This window comes from Netta rufina (genome assembly GCF_964035555.1).
Source record: "Netta rufina genome assembly, chromosome: 5".
NCBI classification, from domain to species: domain Eukaryota; kingdom Metazoa; phylum Chordata; class Aves; order Anseriformes; family Anatidae; genus Netta; species Netta rufina.
In genome coordinates this window covers 29,544,718-29,569,321 of record NC_140128.1, presented here as the reverse complement: position 1 = coordinate 29,569,321, position 24,604 = coordinate 29,544,718, and the positions used below count along the sequence as shown (strand labels likewise).

At 39.9% G+C, this 24,604-nt stretch overlaps 1 protein-coding gene across 1 annotated transcript in view; it reads left to right on the top strand.

The window, feature by feature from the left end:
• Positions 1 to 24,604, top strand: part of MAP3K9 (mitogen-activated protein kinase kinase kinase 9) — a 54,184-nt gene that overhangs the window by 1,022 nt on the left and 28,558 nt on the right. Inside the window, exon 2 of the mRNA XM_084288564.1 lies at positions 20,654 to 20,834. Coding sequence (XP_084144690.1) covers positions 20,654 to 20,834 — 181 coding nt within the window. The remainder of the gene's footprint in view (positions 1 to 20,653; positions 20,835 to 24,604) is intronic.

Here is a 24,604-nt window from a genome sequence, read left to right as displayed (position 1 = left end):
CAATCTGAGTATTTTTGGTAATGTATCTATTTTTTCCAAGCTTAAAACTGCCTTGAAGTCAGATGCACCTATAGAACCACTGTTTGTGATGTGGGAACAAACTGCTGCAGTGACCTAAAGATCTCCCTTCCTGATGCCTGCATGCAGCTATTTGGACTTCCTTTCTGCTTGTCTCTGTCTAGATGGCAAGAGGAAAGAGATCCCTGCGTGTTAGTTGCAGTGGTGTAGTAGGTGTGCTAGTGAGAATTCATTTTTATTTACAGCTTGAGTTATGAAGTGCTATGAACTGGGTGGCTGAGATGCAGGCGCATGCCCTCCTTTGCTTTGAGGGCAGTAACATCTAGCAAAGAGGTCTGACAGATGGGAATTTTAATATCTTAAATAGATTTGCCAGAGCTAGCATTAACCATTACAATGCTATAAATTTCCAGTCCACGTAGACTCTCCCTACACTTTTTTGGCATCAGGTCTTGTGGCAGTGAATTTCCATAGTTTGTTGTGAAGGAAAAAATAAGTATTAATAACTGCAGTTAGTGAGTTTGAAAATAGGAACTCTTGAGTTTTTAAGTTGGTTTGTATAATATTATTTTTATACTACTAAAGTTTCCCTTTTCATTAAAAAGTCAAGGCAATCTCAATATCTATTAGGATTTCCCAGTATCTGACCTTTCTCCTTCCCTTACAAATGGCAGTATGAGTATAAAATATGAGGATGTTGATAAATGGAGAAGAGGGAGTGATTGATTGGCTTGATTAACGGAGGACAGGCTTCATCTGTGAATCAGAAATAATTGACTTAAGAATGGGGCCTCCTACCCTTACCTAAGTAAATATTTACTGGCTTGTTTCCCTAATAGGCTGTTAAGAGCTTATTGCTAAACATTTTTGAGGTTTAGAACAAAAGCTACGTGTATTTCTAAAATAAAGTGCTGTTAGTTCCAGGCATTGCACTGGTTCATTCGAACTAGAGACTGCTAGTTGTAGAAGGGACCTGTACCAAGCAGAGTAACTGGGCAAACCGAAGGGACACCAGTGCACGGTGTTGCCAACCAAACCCATGCATGGGTGCTAGAAAACATCTGTTTTGGCAGCAACAAGAGTAAATGTCTCCTGTCACAGTGATTCAGCAGTATGTGGCTTGTGCTGCACTGCAAATCCTCAGTGAGAAGTGGAGGGCTTCGCTAAATATGTTACTGGAAATTTTCTCATTTGGGAAGAATCGATAGGAAAAGAAGAGGAACAGTGGGTGGGAATGTCTGTGGGAGACTTCAAAGACGTGTTTGGAGCAGAGAGGACAAGAATTGTATCAGTAGATTGCTATGGTGGCGTGGAACTTTTTGGGCTGGGTGTTGGTCTTTTTTTTTTTTGGTGGGAAATTGCCCCCTAAGTTTATATTACCTATATGTTCAGGTAGGCTTAACTCATGGTTAGCTGTAAGATAAACAACTTTGGAGTTTCAACTCACGTCTTTCCCGAATACCATGTTACTGCAATGCTAATGTTCCTTTCCCACTGTACATAATGCACATCGGAGGAATTGCTCTGCCCTGTTTGCTTTCTGCGACTTTTGTAAAGATTAGTAGACCATGTTATTGCATATTATATGTGGTTTGCATTTTGTTTGTTCTTCTAATGTACTTAGTTTTTTTTCCATTACTGTGGATAATCAAGAACAAATGAGGTTTTTAGCTGTGTGGCTGGAGAATTACAAGCCTGTAGCATTTTCTTTGGCCAAGTTACCACCCGCCGACTGATAGACACTAACGTGTCTCTGGAGAAGGAACAGCTTCTGCTTGCAAGAACTTGGAAAAGATACTTGCAGGCAACTTCTGTCACATACTGAACATCTACAAGTGCTGTAGAGCTGTCATGGGAACATCAGCTGCATTGGTCTACTGATTTGTACTGCCTCGGTTTAGTAATAGGCACTTGTGTGACTGATGCATCTCACCTCCAAGAACCAGCTGGTAGCTGGGACTTGCGTTGTCTGCCTGAAGCTGCAGGAGGAGTCAGTCTGAGAGCTAGGGAACAAGATGGAGGAGTGGGAAAGAACAGCTGCCTTATTTAAAATCAAATTTTTTACTGGAATAGGAGAAAATGAGAGAATGGCTTGCTTTCAGAATCTGCTTGTATTCAGGCAGATACAGATTGCATGAGGACAGTACTTCGTGCTGAACCTTCTAAAAATGTGTTACGTTTTGAACAGTGAAATGAATCAAGTGGGCACCTTAATGGAAGTCTGAGAAATTGCCCCACTATACACACGGTAGGATTTGAAAAAATCCTTTTTAACCTGAGTTATTGCAGCTTTATCCGTGGACTCAACTAGTAGGTACCCAAAAAAGTCTCAGAATAGTTCTCAACCTTTTGGATGGCAGAATATATAGCAAGGTTTTGATTGACTTTGGGAAGTAAGTTCCACTTGTAGAGAGGCTGAATATTGTGGGGTTATTTGAAAAAGTCTCAAGGAACAGACACCTGGAATATTCAATCAAAAAGCACTTTCCAAACTGATTGTCTCTTCTGTTAATCAAAAATGTGAGCATCTTATTTCTGTTCCACATTTTTTTCTTCATTTCTTTCTTTTTTTTTTTTTTTTATTATCTTGGCTTTCTAATGCATTTACAGTGTAGGAAGTGTCCTGAAAGTTTAAAATGCAGTGTTCTTTTGAGGCCGATTTTTAATGTAAACTTTGCAGGTTCTGAGCTGCCTGTTTTCATTGCTTTGTGGATGTTATCAGGAAATGAGTATGTAAAATCTTTACGGAACAAATTGCATACCTGCTATTTATTTTATTACACAGAACTGAAATTCTTTTGCTATGTGTCAGTTCAGTTGGCAGCGAGTCTGGCAGTTCCAGTGGAATTACCATTTCACATGTTACTCATATAACTACAGAAGGGAAAGAGGATAACCCAGGAAAGCTGTTTAGTTCTGCTGCGAGGAGATGATTTTTTTTTTTTTTTCCCTTGGCATTTGATTCAAGAGACTCAATTTGTTTCATGTAAGAAATTATTTTAATCTGTTGACAGATTCATCTCTGGCTTCCTTCTTTTAGTCTGGTGATACTGCTAACCTTTGCCTATTCGCCTGCATTTTGGTGCTTCACTGAGCATCTGCTACGGAATTGGTAGTAGACCTCTCCCAGTGCAGAGGCTCCTAAATAATGTCAATACTGAACTAGAGGAGGGCAAAGAAAAAAAAAAAGGCAACTGGGAATACCTGCTGAAGTCAGCATCATTGTGTTTAGAACAGCTCTTGGAGTTCCCTGTACTTCTCTCATCCGATTTGAATCTCATTTCTGGCCAGGGAAAGGTGTTTGCTTAGGATCAGAAAGGGCAGTCCTGTTGGTTTTAGGGAAGTATTGTAAATAGCGAAGCTGGTTCTGTTTGTTTCTGTTTGTCTGTCAATGTTAGATGTGCCAGCATTGCTTTAGGAATAATGCCAGTTAACTAATGCTGCAGAGAACTAGCAAGAACATTTGCTTTTTTTTTTTTTTTGGTTGGCTCAGCAAAGCATGTTTATTCTTTGCACTACACGGAAAGATTTTGCTGAGGGTGTTCATGCCAGTTAGCAAAATGCATTATAAAAGCCTCTGTGTTCCTCAGAGTGGCACAGAAGATTAGCAGAAAAGTGACAAGGCCAAGGTCAAAGAAAGAGGTAAGAACAGAGCTCAAAAGAAAGTCCAACAGTGCTGATTCAGTCAAGTTAGTAGTTTTTCCCTTCTAGTTCTTTGAAGGTGTTTACTTCTCTGATTTCTTGGAGCACCAAGGATAAGTCTGTGGTAGCTCGAGTCAAAGCTCAAGCTTTCTAAAGGTCTACTAAGTCCACTATAGGTTTGCCTGTTTCTTTTAAGCAGTTTAAGCCTTTTTCTATTTGCAAAATGCTGATAGAATTGACTCTGTTATGGTCTCTGGACAGTTGTTCTTAAGTCTTAAAATTTTCCTTGTTCTTTTTTACTAGTTCAAATACAACCCCAGGACAACAGGACTTGAATATTACAAAGCAGTCTTGCTAATGTGATTAGTTATGTCATTCTTGCTGCAGTATTTGAATCCCAATCCAGTCATAAATGACGTTGTTCTTGCTGGTCTTTTCTGAGAAGGAAAAGTGCTTAATGTAAACCTCTTGCTCGTTCTGACAGAAGAGAGGTTTCACAGGGTCTGGTTAAAGTATGTTGGTGGAGCAGTTTGCACTCCTGTCACTGCTTCTAGTACTTGAGTGTAATTTGCTGACTAACTTGCCAATGTTGTACCTTCTACCAGAAAGGATTTCCTTTGTCAGTGCAATTAACTGAGCATGAGTAATGCTTCATGTAAATCATAGTGAAACTATTTTAAGGGCATCTAAGTGCATTATACTGGGTGTATTATTGATCTGGCCTTAGTTGGTTGATCCCTTCTTCCGTGAGAGGAAAAGAAAGAACGTAATTTTTTGGACAACACCCAGGAGATTAATTTTATGCAAACATTCTCAGGTTTAGTTCAGGGAGCATAAAAATCAAGCTTTTTTTAAGATTAAAAAAGTACATGCAGTAGAAATCAAGCCTTTCAAACTGTCAGAATATCCTCTTAAAGGTGACTTGGATGACTTTTCAGGCTCTGCACTTCAGCAATTACCAGATTCTGTGGACACGCTCCGTGATACTGCTAATGGTGCGTTACTCCTGGTGCTGGCTGCCGTGTGCCTTCCTCCGACTCCCCAGAGCAGCAGCCGCTGTGCTGACGTTCTGCTCGCTTCTCCTGTGCTTAGCAAATTCCAGAGAACTGGGAACCTGCTGCCCGCACTCATACGATGCAATTCGTGCCAGTAATATTACAACTTTCTGTCAAACAGAATGCAATAAAGTATTTCAATTTCATGTGTTATTAGCTCAGAAGAGGTAAATCATCCTTGAAGGCAATGCTAACTCTTAAGCTATTGAAACATTGAGAATTCACAGAAGTAGGGAGATGGTTTACTTTTTTTTTTCTTAGCTTGTTTAAGTCAGTGCAGCCACTTTTTTCTCAGAGATTGGACAGATGTTTTCATGCTGCAGACATCTTTCAGTATGTGTTAGCAGGTTTCTGAGAGCTACAGGACATGTTTTTATGTTGGAAGTGTTTTATTTTAGTTGAATATTAATTGCTGTCTTCACTGTGCATTGCAGTTCAGAAAAAGAGTGATTTATTTTTTTTTTTAAATAACTGTAACATCTGCAAGAACACTGTGGGATACTCCTGCTCCACCATGCAGCAAAAAATCAGATTTCTAAGTGGAATCCCCTATTTTTGTAGACAAGAATGGAGTTTGTCACTTTTAGAAGTGAAACTGTCTGTTCCTTTAAAAAAGAAGTCTCACGTAATGTCCTTTCCATGTCTCTATGCCACTCTATATATTTTTCTGCAGGGTTCTTTCCCCCCCAAAGAAGAATGTAACCACGTGTTGTGTACCAAGCACTGTCTCCAAACTGTTGGAACCATAGAGCAGATAGGAACAGACTTAACCCCCCTCATGTGGGAAGTGTACCTAGGCATCTGTGTGCTGATCCCTTGGCTTCGCATCGGACCATCTGTGACAGAGCTATGATAAATCTGGTTTTCTGAAATCTCTCTCGAAGCAGTAAGTCAAGAATGAGAACAGCTTTGTGGCATTTCAGGGAAGCTAGAATAACTTTTTCAGCTGCATCATTTTGTGTTGCTTCAACATCAATAAACTTGATTTGAATTTTGAGAGACTTCTGTCAGCAGCTTCATTTTGCTTTTCTCATCCAACAATTCTTTCAGAATTTCAACAGATTCAAGGCAAACAAACTCACTTTTAAAGGATCAAAACTTAAGCACGGGTTTGCTTTTTGAAATGATGAATCATCACTGAAGACGATTGCTTGATTTTGGCAATAACCCTTTCATTTTAGAGATGGTGTGTCTTTTATGATGAGAGAAGAAAAGCGTTATGTTGCTGGAAAGATCACAGGATGTGATGTAGGTAGTTTCTTTTTGTTACATGCTTGCTTTCTGTGTCAAAGATAGTTTCTTAGGTTGGTGTGACCTTGATTTCCAAAAGGTTGTCAAAGTTAACTGTGATAGCTGATAATTGCTTATTGTCAGTCAACTAATAGGAAGCTAAATTCAGCCTCCCTGGCAGACCTAGGCTTTTTCCAGATATGAAAAAGTAATAACAAAAGCATACACTAAGAGGAGAAATTACCACAATGTATCAGGATTTATAATTACATTGTGTGGTTTAATCATTATTTCTTAAACCAGGGAGAAGAATGCTTATTTGCTTAATAGTAAATCTTTGGATCCCAGCCTGCAGAATAATCGTTACAGCGTTAATGGCAGCATGGTGCAGCATTGTTTCCTCATCTTTTCAAAAGGAATTAGTCAAAGGATAGGTAGCCTCCCTGTGATCTGCTTGTGTTACAAACTTTCCACCTCCCCTTTCTAAAAACTTTCTTACATTACTCGAGCATTTTTTGTAACACCAATTAAAAAAAAAATAATATTTAAAAAGCTTCTCTGAATGTCAGACTTCAGCTTATGAGTATATCGATGTCAAATAATTCCTGAAATCCTGTGTGTGCTTTGAGTACTGTAGCGAAGTCCAGGGTGATACTTTGGAGGTACAAGCCAGGCTCCTAGTTCGCTATACCACATCTTCCTCTGATCCTACCTCAGACAGGCTTCTGGAGTTTGCTTTGGCTGTTGAGAAATACTAATGGATTAGCTGTTCGTGTTACAACTGGAAATGTTCACTTAAAATGCGAGCATGACTTCAGCCTTGTTGACTTAGGGACTTGCTGTTTGTGTAGCAAAGGATAGTGTCGGATTGCTCCGTGCTCCAGTGGCTGCGGGAAGTATTTCTGCCACTACTACACTTACTGCAGCGCTTGGGGATTGAACTGGGGATTCCTGCAGCACGCCAGGGGCACTACAAAGAACTGCTGGTACGGATAACAGTAAAAGGGCTGGAAAGCATGAGCTGTGAAGAAAGGCTGTGGACACTGGGTCCCTCTAATTTGGAGAAACGGGCCAAGAGGCCACGTGATCCATCTGCCTCAACAATATTAAAGGATTCCTATTGTTCTCCTGCTTGGGTATGTGCCTAGGAAAAGATGTTTGAGAGAATAGCCTTTAGTTGCCTTTGACTTTACGTCATTAAATGATGCTGAAAATAATCAGTTACAGAATTTTTCTTATAAGTAGAATTTTGTGCCTAATTCTACTTGTTATCAATCTCGCTTTTGGATTTATTGGTTGTATTTTTTTTTGCTTTGTTCACATAATGATATGGTTATGGTCATCTGGCGACTGGGGGAGTAATGTTTTATTAGGCATTAATGTGCCTAATCTTTTATCAGGGTACTGTGTAGCTCACCCTGTAATCAGAGTCTAAGTCAGAAATAACAGGAATCTAACAGCTCAGAAAGTGGCAGCTTTCTGACAGTTTTGCTCTATGAGCTGTTGTCTTGCATGGAGTCATGCAGCAGTGCAGGACTTCCCTCTCTCTGCAGCTGGCAAGGTGTTCTGCTCAGCGTCATGTAAAATTGCACTACTGAAGGAAGTCAGGATATTGGTGTAGTCAGCTGTAGCTTTGTGGTGATGGTGCTTCTCTGAGCCTTTTCACGTTTGCTCGGATTAATGGCAATATGTGTGTGTTTGCTTAATGTTTGCACTAAAATCTGACTTTAAAAAACTTCTCATGTGTTTTTTGTTGCAGCCTATGGAGTTTTCAGGTCTCCCATACCGTCTTTGTTTTGGAGAAGTGATTCCAGAAATGAATGAATACTTGGTATTATTGACTGTTTCATAGAAATGGCTTAATTGAAGCCAAAGGAATGGTTCTGTGCTAGTTTTTCATCGTTGGTTTCATGTTTCTATTTTTCCCCCTGAACCAGCACTATTATTAATCCTCTTCTCGGAAGGTCTCTCGGGTGACAATTAGTATGAATGTCATTCATGTGATTCCTCTTCCCCACTCCGTTGCTGTTGCCTAGGACTGTTCTTATACTTGATTTGTTGCAAGCCTTCAAACTGATACGATTTGGCAAAGCGTGGTGTTTGGTACAGATTTAATTATATTTTTCCTTGGAGCATTTAACTGATTATGAAGAGTAAAATAACCTTTCTCAGGCATGGGTTGTCCCAGTGTAAGCGGTGTAGTCGGATTTAACCTGAAACCAGAGCCGAACAGCCCCATTTTCCCAGGAAACTCACCTTAGTGTTCTCCAGGAGCACTCAGTGTTTTGTACCAGATCATTAAAGCGTTAAGGCTTCTTTCAGCTTGGCTTGGGGATGGGATCGATTCTAAATATATCATGGCTCTGGAGGCCTTTCCTACCCCCTCCCCCATTATGCATTAGCTCTGTAGAGTAACTGTACTGCGCGGCTTAAAATCCGAGAACTGCTGGGCTGTCACATCCATCACCTCTTCTAGGTTGATAGAAGAAGACAGTTGGTCAGCTTTATGGCTTTACTGAACCCTCGCATACCCAATAATTAAAATGCTTTTGCTTCAAAGGTGTGTGTGTGTGTATTTTAATGTGATTTTGCAGAATGGTTAACAATAAAAGCAAAAATGCGTATTACCAGGGGCAACATTTGGTTCTCCTTCCAAGATGCAAGATTTTGAGCAAGACCTGAGTTCTGTGGTGTACAGGATCTTATGCAACACTTAGCCTTCTGCACCACAAACAAATCTTACAATGAAGATGTTTTTCTGAGCTGTGCAGCAGAGTACCCAACAGAAGGTGCGTGAAGGCTACATGCGGAAAGCCCGGACTCAGTCCACGTGCAGATCTGTTAATCACTTTAAGTTCTTTGAATGCAGGATCAAGAGCAGATTGCTCATTATCTGGATACTTGTGAAGCAAAGCTGTGCAGGCTGACTGCGGAAAGTAGAGCTAAAATTGCAGTCTAGATTTTGGCAAACCACTACGATACAAGATCTTATTTTGGAGCAAGTGTTTGAAAGCCTTTCCCAAAAGCTTAGTTCTGTGCTCAGGACACTATGCCAGTGTACTGCCAATAGACTTAATAATTAAAGAAAAAACACAACACCTGGCAGGCTTAGTTCCTTGTCCCTCTTGCAGTAACAGTGCTTTTTTGTCTGGTTAGTCAAACTGCAGGCTTACAAGTTGCTGGCTGTGAGACCATGACTCTCAGAGAACACAGCAGCATGAAGAAATATATTAAGGCTGTCCTTTTATTTAACTGTCTGACATGCACTTCCCTCCCCTCACCCCATCTGAGCTGATATTTATCTTGGTTTTGCTTATTCGTGGGAGGGGAGAATGGGACTGGAACAATCATAGGAAGTTGAGTGAAACCATCCTTTCCTATGCAAAAGCATTTTCATTTGACCTATAGGTACTTTTTTTCCTTCAAATAAGGACTGCTCAAAAGGTATGGGACTAAAATTTATAGTTGCCATTGCTATAGTACTTTTTAAGTAAGAGCCTTGAAGATTTGTCAGAATGAATTGCATTTCTTCAGAGTACAGTGGAAGTTTCTATCCCTTTTTTCAGGTAAAAGCAAACATTAAGACATAATTGGCCCATGCAAGACACAAAAGATACTTATCTAATTTTTCTGAATTGGTCTCCACTTAATAAAAATAAAACCATATTGGAAAAACCATATGGGAATGAACTTTAAAGACTTTAAAAACTTTAAAGGAAATAGAGAAGGCAATCAGAGGGACTTGGACAGAGTGAAATTTATACCTAGGTTGTAGGGAGATGAGTACAGAAAATACAATAAACTGAACTTGGCTGCCCCAATTGTAAAATTCCAGTGTGCATGTGTCAAATTTGAGTGTGGGATTAACATTAGTGTTTGTGGACCCTTTGCTAGGAGTGGTACTTCTCAGAAAGTGCCCTGAGAGCTTTCCTAGCTTGGATTCTGTAGTCTGGAGAACAAGTCCTTAGAAATCACACCGAATGGAGTGAGGAGATTTTGTTCAAGATAAGGCTTCCTGTAATGGATTGCCATGTTCTGCTATGGGTTAGGTGGGAGGGTTTGGTTCCTGTGATATTAGATTTTTTGTCCTCTGGTATTCCTTCAGCTTCAGTCAGCCTTTAACTGACTTCTGAAACTTGTGTATTTTTTTTTTCTTATAAACTTGGAACTTCCTTCGGAGAAGTAAACAGAATATCCTCTGTTTTCTTCAACTCTTGTGCACTTGAGGAGAGTTCTGCTCTATTGCTGACAGGCAGAAGTTTAATTGTAGTGCTCCCTCATAGTGGTCTGGATTGTTTTTAAATCTGTCCATGGAAAAGCCTTACGGCTTTTAAACTGAAGCTTGGTTATATTGTGCATTTAGAGATTTCAAACTGAAACAGCCTTGTTTTCCTTAAAGGTTGGATTCTGTTCTTTTATTTCTACAAAGTTCTTGCACCTGGCACTTGATGGCCTCAATATCTGATACATTTCCATACACTACTGAAATTATCTAAACAGAGGAAGTGAATGGGCCGATGCTTATCCACTATCTGATGAAACTTGTCATTTTGCATTTTGGAAAGTGACACCTCGGTAAGCTGTTCTGTTTGCAGGCTGGAGGAAGAAATAAAATGTGTCCGATATTCCCACCCACAGTGAGTGCTCATCTGCAGCAGCGGTCTTTCATGCCCCAGCTTTTACTGGGGAAGCGTTAGTTCCCCACTTGTAGCTTCCTGCTGACCTTTACTGCTGTCAAAAACAGCGATCGTACAGTGACAGTGAGTCAGATATGCACAGATGAGCAAAGGCCTATTGGGGGAAAAATATCTGTTAGTAGGCTGTTTTATCTGTACAGGTGGTTGAGTTCCTCTGGAATGATTTGCAAAAACATCCAACCACAGCAAAAATTTGTGATACTGTTTTGAGATTGGAAAAAAATAGAGCTACTTAGGCAGAGTAGTGTCGTTCTGTATGGGTTGAGTTCCTCTGCCATTTTTAAGCCTTACAGTTTTTAAGCAGTGGTCTTCTCACTTTTATGCCTAAAGAAATAATAACAGATATGGTGAAATAGTGAGAATAAGGCAGAAAGCTGAGAATCTGGGGGACTAGGGAATAAATTTCACTAAGTCTGCGTGAGTAATTGGATGGCTCCTTAATGATTTAAATATTGAAGTTAAATATTTCTGCATCAAGTAACATAACAAAGATGACTTTCTGATCTTATTTGTAGTCCTCTTAGTAGTGTATTCCACCCACCACTGTTACTGCCATCTAGCTCTTTTACTGTGTAACCAGATGATAGTGGCTCCAAGGAGGCAGTACAGCACAAAATCAAGAGTAAAGGCAGTTGGGGCTGGATGTGAGTGGGATGTGCTTGTGGGAGTTCTGCTAGAATTCTTCCTTGTGACTTGGTCTGATTGCTTTCCTCATTCCTGAGTAAATTTTCTTTTGGAATCTTGGATGGCCAAGCATTCGACCATGGCAGTGCTAGCGCTGGTGAAGACCGAAACAGCACTACAGAAGTGCACTGACACTGAGAGGTATTCAAAGATTTCTACTGTTTTTAGATATTTCAGGCCTTCTAAGCTCTACCTCACGTGGTTCTGTGTTTGTCGGCAGAGCCTCTATCCAGAGGAGATGTAGTTTACATAACCCAGGAACTACCACTGGCACCTTTAACACCAATTCTCTGTATGACATCAGTAACACTTCCATATCTGTGCCCACACCAGGGCATTTGCAGGCACAGTAATATTGTCTACTGTGTATGAATTCTGATAGTTTGCAGTCAGGACTTTACCTTGGATCCCCATCACCCCTCTGTTCCTAGGTCCACGAGCTCCTTTTAAGTGCAGGATAATCTGATGTAACTCCATAATCATTTTTTTTCATTTCTGGCAAACAAGTTTTGACACTTCAGATTTTCCCAACCTGTTTGAAAGCACCACCATCCTTCCAAGCATGTCAGAAGCACTGTTAATGGCAGGCATCTCTTCAACAGCTATGAAGACTTGACAAAGATAACGTCAAAATGTAACAATAGAACACATGACTTAATGTTGTTTTATCACTAATTAGTAGTCCTGCTGTTTCGTGATCTGCCCAGAACTGTAGAATTTAAGTAAGAGTGGCAGGTCTGCTGGCACTACAATTCCGTGTTGTCTTAATTGGGGAAAAACGATATGGAAGTTAAATGTGAAGCCATCAATCATCCATCAAGGCAGTGATAATCAGTGTACCACAGGCGACAAGCCCTGCTTTTTCTGCACCCGCAGTAGGGATCCTGGTCTTCTAGCCTGCTTCCTTCCATATTTCTTCCTGTGTGTTTGTAATTCACGTTGTACTTTGTACCTCATTATTTTACCTCCTTCACTTAATGATTGTCAACCATTCCCATCAGGCTTGATTGTTTATTAGCTAATAGATTTCTGGTTTTGTGTGCCAGGCTGAGTAGCATCATGCACAGGCAAATGATTTGGAGTGAACTGTAAACTGGACCATATAAAAGACTGTCTTGGATTTATTTGTAATTTCTCTCCTGTTTCTTAAAAACAGATCATCTGGCCTGGGAAAGGGAACAGGCAGTTGCTGATAGAACTGTGTCATGATCCATGGGAGTGATGGGCAGTTTGCTTAATTACTGTGGCAGTACTGCAAGATAATCTTGATTTCCTTGTTCTGACTTGCAATTTTTCTCTCTGAGGAAGGGATTTTTCAATTTTCTTGGTGTGCAGGAGCCCCTTTCCTCTACCTTCATGTATAAATGTGTGGTATTTTTACTGTGAATGATCATTGTAATGGTTTTCCTGGAATGTTCTGCTTTTGAAATGATTACTTTTAGCACAAGTAAAGGTGTGTTCAGTTCAGCACTACGCTGTACAGAGAAAACAGAAAAAGAGATTACATAACCCTATTTTGCTGCGTTGCCACTTAATTTTGACCGTGAGGTGAAATGAGGAGCTACTTTTTACCAGTTCTTTGATGTTAGGAGCAAATGGACTAGCATGGGTTCAAGTGTTGATTTTTTTTTCCCTCTTGCTCCTTCACGATACTTTGTTGTAATGGAGAGTAAAAATGCAACTTTGTCTGACCTAACTGTCCAAAAGTGTAGCTGGAAAACCCTCCAAACAAGTGAAAAATGTGACAGTGTTACTGCCTTCCCCGGGAAGTTTGTTTGAGAGGTGTGTTCTGCTGGCATAATATGCGAAGAACAGAGGATTAAAACAGCAGCTGTTAATGTGGTTGCCAAGAAAAGTTGGATTGCCCATGTGAAGGCTTGCTGCCTGTGAAAGTAATCTACCTCTTAGGGCTTCTCATGGATACTGGAGGTAGCGTAGTGCAGGATGGAAAACATAGTTGTTGTCTTACTGGGGTTTGATAAAGTGAGCAGCACAGAAGCTAAATAAAGTTTTACCGTGTTTGTTTAAGCTGTCAGTTTGAAAGATTCAGTGGAAATGTTTTTTTTTTTTATCATTTTTTTAGGGGAGTGTGTTTGGAAGAAGATTTGATGGGTGTGAGATCTGAAGGCAACAAAAGGAAAGAGATAGGAAACGCATACGTTCTGGCAGAAGGAAAGGGACCCAGGCCAGTTAGTGCTTCCAGAATAATTGGACAACAAAAAACGTGTAACAGGAACGAGTTGGGTTAAACAGGAGGAAAAATGTATCAACCGTGCAGTTACTTGGATTGGAACGCTAATGTAAAGATGAGAACATGCCCAAATCAGTTTGCTCAGCAATTTTGTCCTCCTTATTGTGATGGCTAATAAGCAGGAGTGGTTGCTGATGCATTGAGTGTGATTTACCTAGCCAGCTCTGGGTTTGCTTACAGTGCATGCAGAATTCTTGCATATGAGTAGATCAAAAATCATACAGCTTTATGCCCCTGCCTTTACCTTGTCACTCTGTATCCCATGTATTTCTGGTAGATGTGTGAGTAATGAAAATGAGTTCTTCCTCGCAGTCAGGTTTTGTGCATTTAACAAAGGTATTTACCACTGACTTTTCAATCAATTCAGAGGTCATTAAGGCAAGTGGTGCAAAAGCAATGAATTATGACCTCCAGCTGCCAGCATGGGCCTACGGACAGTTTTATTTAAGACTAATTTAACAGCAGTACCATTCTGACTTAGATTAGCCGTCCTACTAATAGTACAAAATATTTCTGGAAACTTAATTTAAAAAATTTCAGAGTGCTGACATAATCTTGCAGCGATGAGTACCCGGGTTTTCACCAGATGGCTCTCTAACATCTGGTGTTCCAGGCTTGGCGGTGCTGGAGAGCTCCTCTAATTGAAATTGCTTCCTTAGAGCGGCCTTAAGGAGAGGTTCACACAGTGTGAGTCTGGGCACTTAACGCAGAAATGTTTCTAGTTGAGAGGTTCCTGTAGAGAGTAATTCAGACTATGTATACTAGTCTTAGGCCTTGAATGTTTTTCTGGAGAGGCTTTGTCTTTCCAGGTTATCTGATTCCCAATTGTCTTTTGCACACGTGAGGTTATGGGAGGTGTGCATCTCTGTCATGCATGCAAGATGGTATTTTGTCTCAACAAAAGCGTACATCGTTTGCCTCTAGGGCAGCCCTTCTCTAGTTCTATAGTTCATAGCAGAATTGAAACCTTACTAGTGTTTTATCTGTGCATTTTTTCAGTTTGTCTGTATTCCTTCAGAATCCATTTGTTCCTCTGTTTTGCCTACTTAGAACTGACAACTGCTGTGGGGAACTAATACAGGATGTTTGTGGTAAGAAAATTTAAAGCTGCAAGTTTCACTGTTTTTACTGCAGTGATACCCCATTCTGTATGGACACAGAATAGTCCTGGATACATATAGTCCTGATCCTAAACATTGCAGTGAAAATTGGTAAGTTGCTAGGGAAAGTTTGGTGTTCTAATGCGAAACCCAACCATTGGAACTGTCCTTAAACGTCTCATTAGAACAACAGCGGTCTTAAGGCCATTCTGTCAGGAGCTAATCCTGCATTGTCTAATGCCCCATGGAGCAGGCATCTCTGTAATGACTTGTAATGACAAGACAGAACTGGCAGATCTGTACTTGCAGCTATGTGAAGGCTGAAGGATATAATGGTATCTTAGAAATCTCAATCAAGTTGCTTTTTGTATTGCTTTGAATACAAAGGCCGATGTTTCTGTCTTTTGTGAAACACAATAATGGAATCCTGTGTGGAGCAGGAAGGGCTTGTGTCAGTCATACTTCAGGCGGTCCATGTCTGTCATGTCTAACTTCAGTACAAATCTTGGTTTAAACAAAAGCATTTGAGTTGGCCCTGGCTCTAGAAAATGTCACTAATATACAACTGTGCCTTATAAAACTGAGAACTGTTCCCTTTGGGATCCGTTACCAGTGGGAGGGATCTGTGTGCTTCTGAAGACTTGCTTACTGTCAGCAAGTCTGACGTTCTCTGTCAAAAGCATGCTAGCTCTTAAGACATGTAAAAAATGTTACTTAAACTGGAGAAAGTAAGCTGGCTTCACCTGACCTCAAGAAACCCATTTTTATCACTTCTAACTCTTTGCTAGAAAAGCTGCTAGCTCAGGTCACAAACAAGGATAAACCACGAAGATCTTAGGTATGTCATCAGTTGTTCCTCCCTCCTTACTAAAAAACCATCTCTAAATGGTACCAGTACTGGATAATTTAATTCCCCATCACTCTTGGTTTATACAGAGATTGGCATCTCTATCAGGAAAGTATCTAACGACACTTCCGTTGCAGCAGCTGGTATTGCTTACTAGCTGAACACTGTTGGGCATGGTGCAAGGTCTGGTTAATGGCCACCATTTGGGCACCTGCAGAATGTACTGAATGTATCACGCAGACAGAACTTTTTCAGTGCTAAAAAGCACTGAAAACAGTAAGTTGTCATGTTAGACAGAATGAGTAGGAACTTCACCAGGCAGAGTCTTTTCAAGTGGTCTTTGTGTTCTGCCAGTTTGTCTTACAGTCAAAGCAATAAATGTTGACTCGTTACCTAACCCACCTCTCCATTTATATGGTGCATTCTTTTCATTGCACTTCAGGAAGCCTTCTCACAAGAGTGACATGAAAAATATCCTTGGTGCCTCTTGTGAGGCACAAAATAAGTTCTTAAAGAATACATGACAACCTCAACAGCCATCTTTTTTCATTTCAGAGAAAGAAGACTGGTCTTCGTGACCTAGATAAGAGGAGACGCAGTGTTCAGTTTGTACCTGTTCTGTCTCCCTAAGCTGTCCTCTAAAGTGCCTGGCTCGTTTGTTGTCTTTCAGGACTTGCATTTTGCCCATCTCTCAAGAAACCAAGTGGTGGGGTTGAGTCACTAATGATTCAATTAATGATTCTTGAGAGTCTGCCGGTAATGAAGTTTATTAATAAAACCCCAGCGGTGGCAATTGCCCATCTGAATGGTGTACCTGTGTCTGGATGATCGCCTGCTCAAGGACAGGGGCTGCTGGGGATGCTGAGGCCTACTGGGGTCATGTCCCTTTCTTATTCTCTCAGCTGGGACACCCTCAGATATGGAAGGCTTGTCTGCTGGGCAGCATTCATCTGACCTGTAATTAATTTCTCACTGGCAAGCACTTCTTTTCTGATGGACAAGTTCAGAGTCTTTCAGGAATATATGCAGATACATGTGAGCACTTCTGGATTGCTATTCCTGTCAGCATACATGTTCATGATACCCCTTACCCAAAGTTGCTAGCAGCTAGTTGAAGCCACCACATTTTGCTTTGTACTTGCGTTAGGCAATAGACGTGGTATTGGTGATTTGCTGCTGATCAACCAAGCTTTATTAAGTTGTTTGTTTAGCGGCTGGATCCTCAAAGCTTTTTGATGTGCTTGCAATACCCGCTTCTGTTCACCAGTCCCTTCTGCACACTGCCAGTTGCTTCCCACCTGTGCTGCTTACAATTGGCATTTAACCTGTGCTGTCAGAGAAGCAGGAGAGAAGTGGTTTTGAGTTGTTACAAGCAGTACTAAATAACATACCTTCACCTACAGCTTGGCTAGCTCTGTGTGCCCGCAGGAAGAGATTTCTTGCCCAGACCCTGGTCTGTTCTCCCACGTGCCTGGTGACAGGACGAGGGGGAATGGGCTTAAGTTGAGCCAGGGGAGTTTTAGGTTAGATGTTAGGAAGAACTTCTTCACTGAAAGGGTTGTGAGGCACTGGAACAGGCTGCCCAGGGAAGTGGTGCAGTCACCATCCCTGGAGGTCTTTAAAAGACGTTTAGATGTAGAGCTTAGGGAAATGGTTTAGTGGGGACTGTTAGCGTTAGGTCAGAGGTTGGACTCGATGACCTTGAGGTCTCTTCCAACCTAGAAAATTCTGTGATTCTGTGATTCTGTGACCCTGCTGGAGGAGGAAGCAGTGAGCCTCTGCCAAGCAGCTGACATGCATTCGGCGTGTGTCTGCTGATGCAGCTCTTGTTCTTCCCCAGTTGCCTGAAAACAAGGCCCAATATCTTGACTGCCAAACAGCTCCTTTCTTTAAGAGAATTTTAATTTCACTTTATACCTTGCTTTCCTTCCTTTTAAGCACTTGCTCTTATCAGATCTTTTTAAACATGAGACCGGAATGAGAATATTGCCTTGGTAGATCAGCTGAGGTTTTGGTGTAGGTGCTTTATATCTCTCTGGATTTTGCCAGACTGATGATAAACGATTATTTCTGATAAATTTGGCGACTGTTAGTTCTGTCCTGAGTGGTCACATCTGTTCAAATCGGACAGTTATGTTAACTCTGCAATTGCTGTAAATGTACAAATTATTGCACTTACATGTGCTACGTGCTGTGCTGGATTCTAGCAAGTGCAGAAGGAATAGTGCCTTCTGAAGAGAACCTACACTAATAGCATTAAATGGGAGGTAATAACTGGTTATAGATCAAGCTCACAAGAAGGAGACCATATTGATTTGCAAGAGTGAAATGCATTTGCTGTGTCCTAGCAACCTGGCCTGTGTTAACTATAAGGGAGATTAAGGTGGAAAGTGAAAGGAATTGATATTTCACCTATTTACAAGATGCTTCTTGGAAATCTGAATGAGCACAAGAGGAAGAGTCAAGGCTTTTGGTCTGAAAATCTGACAAATAGACTAGGGAGACTCCTAGCAATGGGAAGTGAGCTTATTGATGCTGACCAAGATGAAGAGAAATTGAAAATATGCTGCAGAGAGCTATAATCCTTAAAATTAATTTCTACGGTTTTGGGTTGCAGGATTATTATCTCAAGCAGTTATTACAATGAAATAATGGGGGATGTAACTAAGGTATCAAGGACTTGCAATATATGCAGCTCTTTCATTGTCCTTCCCTGTGTTTTTTTTTGTTATGGTAATTTATCTCAGTGTACATCTGACAAAAGAACAAGTTCACGGATACAATAGGTCTGTGTAAGTACTAATTATTTTGTTAGGTCTTAATGCAAATAAAGGCAATTAGATTTAAATAACCTCTTGCCAGGAAGGTGTGTCCAACCCAACCATGGTATTTGGTGCTCTGTCCTGCTGTTGAGCAGATTCAGACAATATGAGCTGCCTTGTGAAGAGCAAATTTGCTTGCACTTGTGATTCTGAATGGAAGCAAAAGCACGCCCAAAGCCTACGCTTTTTTGTTTCAGAATGCTGCTTTTCCTTTACAACTTCGTTATGTCTCTGGATCGCTGCAGTTAAATTTAAAACTAGATTGTATTGTTCTGCCGGTTGTTTAAGCACAATGAGTACAGGCTAGAAAGAAAAACTTTTATGTCCTAGGAAGTTTCTCACACTTGCAATCAGTGAGAGACTGGTTAGCAATAGCTGTTAATAATTCTTTGGCTGCTAGGGAAAATGAAGGGAAAAAAAATCTAGCTAGAAGAGACCCAAAGGAAAGCTACCTTTGTACCTCCAATTCTTGTGGTCCATACTGAAGTATGGCTCTAAAAGTGCATCTGGCTTTGCCCAATTGAAGAGGATGTTAGTTATGAAGCTCTTGCAGCCTTATTTATTGCTGTCAGAAAGCTTCATGAAATGGATCACTTCAGCATCCCCTAGTACTAGCTGGTTTCTAGTAATTGACATGTTTTTTTCAAATAATGTTTGTGCTCTCTGTAGGGTTGTGCTCAAACTCCTCCATCCTTTGTGAACAGGAAAATGGAGCATTCGGTAATGTTAGAAAGGAATTCTTCAAAAGAAGCAGGAACCAAGAGCTTAACCATAAGTCTAGTTTATTCACAACTTGAGTTGGCCAACAAAAACCTTTAAAAAAGTAGTATTTTGTGACTTATGAATGTCTTATAGAAAGGGTAGTTGTTTTTGTTTTTTTTTTTTTAAATTTCAGGGAACAGATTCTGTGTAAGCTTCATTACAGTGAATGTAATATTTTAACACTTAGATGTACTATACATGTATATTATACAGAAGGTATTCAAATAACGTTTATGCTTTTATTTCATTGGAAATCTCATTTTGGTTATTAGAGGGGAGTATGAAAATAAACAGATTAAATTTAAAGAAACTGTTAGCTTTAGGCTGACACAGGAGTTTTTTCATGGGTTGCTAAAAATGGTCCTGAAGATGATTATGTACTCTATTTTTTGTGGTGCTTTTGCATTTTAGCTGTTTCATTATGTTCCATGACTGTGGTTTTGTTTGTTTTTCAATTCATGCATATACAGTACACCATAACGTCTTGTTTTCCAAGAGCTGGTGTCTGTAATGACATTAAAAATAATAACAGGGTAGCTGCATAATGATGCTGTGTTAGTGGCTTGATTTTTTTTTTTTTTTTTCCTGCTCTGAAGTCATTAGATTAATGAAGTGGCTGAAAGTCACTTCATAGGTTTATGGCTACTTTATGTCTGGAAGTTTAGTAGGCTGTTATATTCTGTTGCTTGATCATTGCTCTGCACTTTGTGTGGTTGTTTCATCTTAAGATAAGGAGGGTAATAGGTGCTGTTAACCAGAAGTAGCTGTTCTGCTTTTCCACCCATTTCACAGTGGTGTGACAGCTCAGCTTGCTGGGTAAAGGTGCCTGTGTGCCTTGTACCAAAGCATTTTTGAGTTCTGCCTCCCCGTGCCTTAAATTCTTGAGTGTAGACTCCTTTGCTGCTGCAATGCCATAGAAACTTTGTTAGCTTAACTAAAAATTGTTTAATAATGATGGGGGGGAGTGTAACATGGGAGTGTTTATGGAGTCTTGGACTGGCCATGCTGTTACTGATCATCAATGAGTTTTTTAATTTGCACTTCAAAAAATCTGCATATGTAGAGCTTGCACTTCTAATTCATTTACTTGAAAGGTATATCCAGCCTGTGTGCGTACTTGGGTTTAAAAAAAAAAAAGTCCTCTAAGCAGTTTGAGAAAAAGATTCTATTACTGGCTTGCTGAGAGAGGATTAATTAGGAAATGTCTTCCCTTATCTGGGTTTCTAGAAGTTACAGTGGTTCACTTCCTTTTAGCAGACAATTATTATATAGAATAACAGTAGGTACTGCATTAAATTGTCATCTTATTTGTTTATTCTCTGGGGTTTGATATTTTGGTTAAATTCAAAGCTATTTGCTAGACAGATGTTCATTTATTACATGAAGGGATTAGCTTGAAATATCTTGTAACAGAGGGCAGTATGTTTGAATAACTAAAGTCAGGGAGAATTTTGAACTTTGGGAGTTCTCCAGGAGGATCTTTTTGCATAAATACTAGCCTTACTCTGCATATCTTTTGTTCCCCCCCCCCCGCCTCTTCTCCAGTACTGATACTCGAAAAGGTGGAAAATGGAGATCTGAGCAACAAGATACTGAAGATCACGGATTTTGGCTTGGCCAGGGAATGGCATAAAACTACCAAAATGAGCGCAGCGGGGACATACGCCTGGATGGCTCCTGAAGTCATTCGCTCCTCCATGTTCTCCAAAGGCAGCGATGTGTGGAGGTACTGAGTTGGTGTTAAGTGACTGGGTACTAAACAGTAACTAGATCTGCCGTGGAACCGATGTTATGTTTAAGAATGAGTAACAATGAACCATATATTCTGGGTTTAAGAAAACTTTATCCACTGGCTTTCCATCCACCTAACTCCAAGACTACTTTGGTATTAATTGTAAATGCTTTTTCTGTAGGAAGTGGTAGACCAGCTCCTGCACGCCTACAAATTTTTGTTCTTCCTTACATTTGCATTCAGATTATTTTAGGATTCAGAGCCTCCCTTCAGCTATTGGCTGACATAACCAAAGGCCATAAAACAAAGCTATGAAATCCTTGAAGTTGCTACTTTTTTAATGTTTTACTAAGAGCAAAATCATTTTTTTTATAGTAATCTGTCACTGATGCTTATGTACACGAGCACACTGTACCTCATGAAATTGTCTCTGCAGTTTCAGCCTGAATGCAATTGTTAAGAAGTTTAAATTAATTCTACCCTCTCAGACTTTTCCATAAAGTGATAAATCTCTTCTGTAAGTCAGTCTGAGTATGTAATCCATAAGTAGCAATTTGAATGCATGTGTTGTCTTCTCCGTTCAGGCAATGAGATTTTGAGAGTAAGAGCTATTTTGGTAGGAAAGAGCATGAAGATTGCGCTCGTAGACTTGCAAAAATAGAGTTTGAATGTAACTCTTAAGTGCATTGGTAAATCCAGAATTCAGTAAATAACTTGTTATTGTTGTCCTAGGATATTGACTTTCCTGGATGCTGTGAAATACAGAATTAGTACTGAACATCAGAAACAAAGTAGATGAATATTTTTTTCTTGTGAGGGGAGAGGTATAGAAATGTCAAGCTGACTGGGTCTTCAGGGTAATAAGAATTTGTCGTTGGCCAGCAGTGCTCACACGCAGTGTGTGCATGTTGTGAAATCTGTCAGGATAAAGAAATATCCCAGCTGGAAGAGTTGTCTGGCTGTTATGGAAGATATTTGTGGTGATTTTCATTGTCCTTACCTAGTTGTGCAGAATAGATAATGTATTGCCTTGTGGATAAATGTGTGAACTTAATTTGCATGCTAATAGTATGGATTAAACGCTGACTGTCATTAAATGTGGTAGCCTGTGTAGTTAACCTGAGAAGAATTGTGCAAGAAGCAGGCTTTTACTCTGAGTGAAGCCTGGTAGAAATGAAAACCTGACAATACTGGTTTGTATTTAGCTTTCCATACCCAAACCTCAGTTTTCACCTCTGAAAAGCAGTGCCGGGAATGGCATTTAAGGGAGGAGGGAGGAAGGGAGAAGGAAGGGGAAGGAAGTTACAATCACAACTCCTCTGTGATTGTAACTTCACTAATCCAGGCATGCTGAACAGGTCAGTAGATATTCTGTACCAGCATGACCTAATTTTTAAAAAGATAAGAATTATTAGGGTCAGTTGATGATTTTCATCATGATAGTTTAAGAGCCTCTATACCTGTGCAAAAATATTAGTTTGGTCATTGATTTAGGTTGTCAATTACTTAAATATTTTTTAGCTTTTCAGAAGAATATTTTCAAGATTTATTCATTGCTTTATTTCTGTACAGTTACCAGTCTTTCCCTCAAAATAGGTTGAGTTCTTCTCAGTGCTCTTCCTTAAACAGAGGGCCATCACCGTTAAGAGAGCTATAATATATTGTCTCTGAACAGAAGACCTCTCTCCAAGGTGGCCAAAACCTTGAATCATAGTTAAATTTGCTGGAAAGAACACGGCACTTGAGGCATGTATGCAGAGGACAGATTCGTGCCAGTGCAGTCACTACTAGCTCGTCAGTCTCTTAGTCCGTCATAAGCACTGGATTTTATAAAGGCAGGAATGGACATGTATAACAAATCCTGTCCCCCCCCAAGGATGCAACCTGAAATTCGTAACAGGATGAACTTTTATATCCTATTAGGCTTGCCCTTCCTCTTGTCTCCTTCAACCTCTTGGTTAATCACTGGCATTGAGAGAGCTTTTTGCCTGATAACCAACCTTCAAGTTAGTGTGTCTACCATCAACAGAAATGGATATTTCTGTCTCTGACATTGACAGACCCTTTTATTTCAACACCTTTTCTGAAAAGCTCATTAGAATAATACAGCTGGCTGAAATGTTGCCTAGCCTTTCAACAAGAATCTTGTTCTGCCTGTGTTCTTGCTGCACAAATGCAAATAGCTGCTGGTGAAGATGCTTGCCAGGACTGAAATTTCCTGAGTCAGTCTTTTATTCCATCATAAATAACTGCTTCATGCAATTCCTTTCAATACTGTATCAAGCTCTGTTTAAAAAAAAAAAAATAAAAAAGATCAGGTTTTTGTACCAATATACAGGAGGATTGGCAAAGATCTTAACAAGGCAGAAGAATCCTATGTGCTGGTGTTTATCACTACGATTTTGGCCACTTTAAAGCTTGCTGGTAATAGCACTTCGTACATCTTGCTAGTAAAAATGTGTTGCTATGATTTTTTTGTGCTGCACCCTCAAATTTTAGGTGGATAGCAGAACCATTGTGCTTATATTGCACAGAGAACAAAGAAACTACCTTTTTATTTATATGCAATTTAACATACAATTTCTGTGAGTCTAATGATGTTTTTGAGAGGAGAGTTAGGAATTTTTGAATTTCTAGGGGATAAATTGAAGGACAGATATCGCAGCTTATTCAGTGTTGCACAGCAAGCTAGTGTTAGTAGGCATATAATTTGAAGTTCCACGTCATTTTAAATGCTTAAATACAGTTCTTGTTTACAGCCCACTTCATTTTTGACTTATGCGGTTAAAAAAACAAAAAACAAAAAACAAAGAAACTCAAAACATATCAATATGATTGGTATGAAGAAGGTAAGGCCACGATACAACCTTCATCTGCGTTCCCTGTGTTCTTCAGTTCAGACACTTAAAAGATGCACCTGCTCTGAGACCAATGAAATAAGTAAGAATTAAATTTTAATTTAGGAATGGAATACTAGAACTACTTCAAAAATGCCTGATTAGCATATCAAGATGTTTCAAGCATTCGGTGGTGTAGAAATTTTGGTCATTAGAATATTTCATAAATATAGAAGCATACACATTAAGCTGCTATGATATAAGTAATGTCATCTCTGGAGCTACCAGTTGAATAACATACAAAAATACTAACTGTTAATTGCCGTTAAAAATATAACAGTTTTTTTTTTTTGTCATAACAAAAGCAATATTTTGGTTGCTGTTGCTGCTAGAATCTCCTTGTTGTGCTGATAGTCCCTTTTTTATGGAAAGTGCTGGACCTGGGACACTGCAGAAGAGGAACCTACAGTACAAATACCATTGAGTAATAATGGTGTGAGGAAGTTAGTAGTTTTTCTAATTTCACACGTCTGCAAGAGAGGTGGGAAGATCACACGTGAAATCCTGCTGACCTCCAGCCTCCTCCCTGAAAATCCAATGTGTAGGATTGAACCCAGTGTTAAATGGCTTAAGGGATTACTGGATCGCTGGTAGATGGTTAATTATTCATACAAGTGTCAGTTGACTTGAACACGTGGTCTGTTATCACATGGTTCTTTTTGTAATTGAAGTCCAAAAATTACTAGTGAGTGCCAGAAGAATAAATGAGCTTGATCAGTTTTTTCTTCCCAGCTGAGAATGTGTAGAGCTCCTTGAATCTTTCTTCCCAGGCCTTTTTTTTTTTTTTTTTTTTTTTTTTTATAAATCTCCTCTGTCTCTGTTCTTTTACATTATAATTCCCAGTCCCTTGGTTGAGAATTAATGGAA